This window comes from Capsicum annuum, unplaced genomic scaffold, assembly GCF_002878395.1.
Source record: "Capsicum annuum cultivar UCD-10X-F1 unplaced genomic scaffold, UCD10Xv1.1 ctg34419, whole genome shotgun sequence".
NCBI lineage: Eukaryota > Viridiplantae > Streptophyta > Magnoliopsida > Solanales > Solanaceae > Capsicum > Capsicum annuum.
This window is the reverse complement of record NW_025841260.1, coordinates 3,901-8,966: the sequence shown is the minus strand read 5'-3', so window position 1 is coordinate 8,966 and position 5,066 is coordinate 3,901. Positions and strand designations below refer to the sequence as shown.

Genomic DNA, 5,066 nt, shown 5'->3' with positions numbered 1-5,066 from the left:
TAATCACTGTTACATGTCATAATACCAAAATTAGTTCTAAAAGAATATTTTTTGCAAAATTAATTATACAGGCATGGACAAATGGTTGAGTACATTCTCCTATTCATAGGGTAACAATGGCAGGAGAGAGTGATAGGTTCTGGATTTTTCAAAACATGCACTGGTGTTTTCAACGCTTATTGTGGTGTTTGAACAAGGGTATATCGGAAATAGTTTCTCTATCTCTCACAAGGCAAGTGTAGATCTCCGTACACTCTGTAGTTTTCAGACCCCACTTATGAGATCATGGTACTGTTGTTGTTGTTGTGGTGGTGGTGGTGGTGTTTCAGTGAGGATTTATAAGATTTTCTGTTTGCTGTCATTTGGAATAAAAAGGGAAATTAGCACTTATAAATCCCTCAAGTATGAATAAAATTATTCCTCCATATTTGAAGGTAATGTAGCTCCAAAAGTCATTTAAATATCACACAGTTATTATATTCCAATTATGACATGAAAGCTGCAAGTTGTAAGAGGTCACGCAAGGTGCTATAAATAACATGATCAGCAAACATGCTAAAAGGGAGGCAAAAGCATAGAGAGGTGTAATTCCGTGTATCCGATTAAGCAAGCCTTCGCCGGCCTCATGGCTGATCAGCGATTACTAGCGATTCCGACTTCATGTAGGCGAGTTGCAGCCTGCAGCCCGAACTTCTTCGCAAATAATCAGTCTGAGATAACATCACTTCATCTTTCATTAGCTCTGTAGGAAAGAAACATAAAACGTCAGCAGTAGATTGCAAAATCAGATTGTGTTCAACTAAAACCACATCTTTTAACTCGAATTACATGAGTGTGTGTATATATATACTAGTCTTTGTACACGCGGGTTGCACGTGAAACGCTTAGAGAAATTATGTACACATCCAGAATAGTAATAGCCAATAGTTGCATCAATAATAATATAGACCCTCAAAAATAAGGTAGTTTTCATGAGGACCAGTTTATTGATTTATTCTACATATTTAATTATAGTATTTATTAGATATATATATCAAAATAATTACTTGGTGATTATAGAAGAATAAAATGATTACTTGGTGATTAAATGAATCGGTTGTTTTTAATTGGTCTAAGATATTTTGAAATTAATAATTGATTTGTTTTAATTAATGACGCGGACCTTTAATAAAAGGCCACATGACAAAACTGTTTTTGAAAACCCACCATTAAAAAGTAATGACATGGGTGAGCTGATTTTATAACGACGATGGTATGAATGAGTTGAACTTTTAACTAATGGCATCAATGAGGCATTTTTGATAGGTTAATGGCATATTTGAGCCTTTTTTCTTATTTTAATTAATGACATGGACCTTTAATAAAAGGTCACGAGGCAAAGCTGTTTTTAAAAACCATTGTTAAAAATTAATGGCATGAATGAGCTGATTTTGTAACGGCGATAGCATGAATGAGCCAAACTTTTAACTGATAGCATAAATGAGTCATTTCTGATAGTTCAATGGCATATTTGAGCCTTTTCCCTTTTATGTATTATGCCATAATTTTTTATTTACACAATAAGAAAGAAGCATTCAGTCATCCAAAAGTTATGTGCCTGAATCAAGAATAGAACAATAAAAGAAAAAAGGAAGCAAAGCAAAGGATATTATCTGCAGTAGAACAAGTATAACTTGGTTTTAATGAAAATAACTGTAACCTCAGTAAGCATATGCTTAAAATCTATGAAAAGTTATAGGAAGTTCATTCTTGAATATAATTTTTATACTTACTTGGATTTTTTTACGATATGAATATCCACTGGTTTGTTCCCGAGGTATTCTTGTTCTTGTTGAATTCGTGCAGCAGAGTCCTCGAGTTTGGGATCACACCATTTTAACTCAATTAGCCGTAGTGAGTTGATTTCTGCAAATTCAATGGGTAACTCGTCCAATTCAGAGCAAGATGTAATTATGAGTCGCTCAAGGATAGGGAAGTTGTCATTTGTGGCTTTCCAATACTTGAGTTCACTCTCGTAAAGTTGCAAAACTTTCAACCCAGCAAATCCCCCTTCAATTGGATGCCATTCATCACCACGACAAGCACCATATTTCAGCTTCAGCACCTCGAGGTTAGGCAATTCACCTATGATGTTCAAGTCCTCCCAACTTAGATCAGTATCGATCAACTTTAACTTCTTGAGTGTAACTGGAAAAGCTTTTGCACTTGGAATGCTCAATGATGAATTCTCGTACGGGCTCAGAACTTCGACTTCAAAACTCAATGTTTCAAGTTGATGAAGATGGAAGAGATTGTTGACAAGTCTTGATTCTTGAAAACGTCCATACTCATATGGACTTCCACATATTCCTAACTTTTTTACATTCGAAATCCCTAACATAACCTCTTCTGTGCAACAATGTGGTTTCATTCCAGAAATAGTATGTATGTTTGAAAAGATGAAGAACCTCTCTTCGTTGACAAGTAAACTTGGGGGCTTTGGCAAATCAATAGACTTCGTTTTGAGATGCCTTAGTTCTAGTAGTTCCCAAATTTCTTGTGGAAACTCTGGAGTATATCCCAATTTAGATATGAATGTTTGCAGATTGCGTAAAATGGAAATTTGTCGTGGTACGCGAAAGTACCCGGACATTGAAAGGTGCCTCAACCAAAAAAGGTGTAGTATCTTTGAAGGGAAAGTATAAAAAGTCACATCAGTCAAGTCCAAGACTCTGAGTGAACCGAAATGGAAAAGCTCTGGTTCGAAAGGAAACTCTAGATAAAAGGGAAACACTGAGAAAATAGAACGAGTTCGTTTCAAGAGATTGTTGTCATCATCAGTTGTCTGTCCCCTTATCAAATGATGATGAAATCCAGGGTTAAGAAGGACCCTATAATTACCCGACCGATAACTAGTCCGTTGTTTTAAGGGCTGAATTTCATGCCTACTAAGACGACAATATTCTAGAGGAAGAGGATTTGAGCTTTGAGCTCCAACTGAGCACATCTTATAAGGCAGAATGTCATTCAAGACAAAAACATCTTGGCTTTGAGTTAATTCTCTCAAGCACAAGTCATGTATTAGATCATGAACCTTACATGATCTAATTTTTGTTTCATCAAGACTTCTCTTGCTGACAAGAACTAGACATCTATCAACAAGCTCTTGCAAACACTTCTCAGCCTCTCCTTCCAAATCATTTTCCAACTTCAGGAACCCCTCAGCGATCCATAATCTCACCAATCTCTTCACTGAAATCTCTTCATCTTCTGGAAAAATTCCAAAATACAGTAGACAAGCTTTTATATCACTGGTCAAGTGACTGTAACTCAACCCCAACACATCCAAACATTTTTTATCAGGATCATTTGTGATTGACTTAACATCTTTAGCAACATTTTCCCAATATTCTATTGTCCTTTTAGATTTGAGAAGCCCAGCAACCACGGCAATACTTAGTGGTAACCCGTGGCATTTGTCTACAACTTGTTTCCCAATAATCTTGAATTCGGATGGTAGTACTTCATTGGAAAATGCAATACTTTCAAAAAGGTTCCAACTCTCATCCGTACCCATTAAATCCATCTGCAAAGAAAGACTTCCTGTACCAGCAGAACAAGCTACTTCAGTGTTACGGGTCGTTAGCAATATTCGACTACCATTGTTTTCACTTGGAAAGCACAATCGCACGGCATCCCATGCTTCACTATACCACATGTCATCCAATACAATTAAATATCTCTTACCCTTTAAACTCTTTTGTAGTATGTCTGCCAGTTCTGCCTCATCGTCCATGTAAAAGTGTTCACCCTTTGCACAACGCAAAAGGCTCAGCAAGATTTCCTTTACATTGTGTTTTTGAGATACAGTAGCCCAGTAATGAACATTAAAATGAAGTCGAATAGATTCATCATTGTAAACTTCTTTTGCTAAAGTTGTTTTACCAATGCCCCCCATCCCAACTATTGGGATGACTTTGAGTTCACCAGACGAACCACCGTACCGCGTCAGTTCTGTCAGCATCCTTTTCATTTGATCATCACGTCCCACCATATTGTTCTCCACATATGGAGTATGTTTTACTGAACTTGCATCTTGAACCAAAAATTCCTTTGGTGCTTGTTTGCCTTTATCTTGAAACTTTGTCAACTCTTTCTGGATGCGATCAAACTCCTCCGCCACTTGTTCTAGGCTATCCCAAAGCCTCTCATGCATCCTTTCTCTCTGTACTTCATCATTTGCATATATGATTTCTGTTATTCTCTGTTGAATTATCTGTTCAAAAACAGTTGCAAGCTCTTTTATTTGCGCTTCCAGATCTGTCATTTTCTCAGAAGTGTTGTCTTTCTCAAACTTCTTGAGAAATACTTCCAAGAAGCTCACTTTTTCATGAAGAGCTAGAAGTTCTTCTTCGTGGTCACTAATTAGAGATTTCAGCAGCGACTTGGGTGCCAAGACCAATCCCATTGTTCTCATAAGAGATGCAACACTAGCATAAGCCATATCCCTTTTATTCCAAGTTAACTTGAAAGCTGCAAGTTGCAAGAGGTCGATGTTTGCAAGAGGTCGATGTTGCTATAAATAACATGATGATTAATAATGTTTCAAGAGTACATTGATCTTTCTAAAAACTCCCCATCCTATGGGATTGTTATTTTCGGGTATAAATAAAATCTGTATTCAATATGAACTTAAACAAGCTAAGTTCAAACTATTTATTTTTCAGGAGATGAAGATTAGAAGATTCAAGTCCACTTAATTCACAGTGTGTTCTTAAGGAAATTATTTTCTTCAAGTACCCGAGGTTATGAAATATATACTATCAGGATAAAAATTCTACCGAACAACAAACACACTCAATGGTAGCAGGTCATACAAGAGTTTTGTAAGAAATAACTTCAAATTATTTTTTTCCCTCTCTCTAACTTTTCTTACTAAAAAGTCGAACGTTTCTTCAACTTTCTCCTTTTTGATGCTAGTATTTTATTTCTAAATATTCAAACTAATTACTATAATCAGTCAGCTATTGAATAACATAGAAGACTGATGTATAATATCGATCGCATTAATAATCGATCTGTCTATA

The 5,066-nt window shown here is 36.1% G+C and overlaps 1 protein-coding gene across 1 annotated transcript; it reads right to left on the bottom strand.

Moving 5' to 3' along the window:
- Nucleotides 1-623: 623 nt before the first annotated feature.
- Nucleotides 624-4,483, bottom strand: LOC124891352 (putative late blight resistance protein homolog R1A-3). The gene is made up of 3 exons (XM_047403115.1): nt 1,787-4,483; nt 1,598-1,652; nt 624-742 (listed from the first exon to the last, which is right to left on the bottom strand). The coding sequence occupies exons 1-3, from the start codon at nt 4,481-4,483 to the stop codon at nt 624-626; spliced, it is 2,871 nt and encodes a 956-aa protein (XP_047259071.1).
- Between the last annotated feature and the right edge of the window lie 583 nt (nt 4,484-5,066).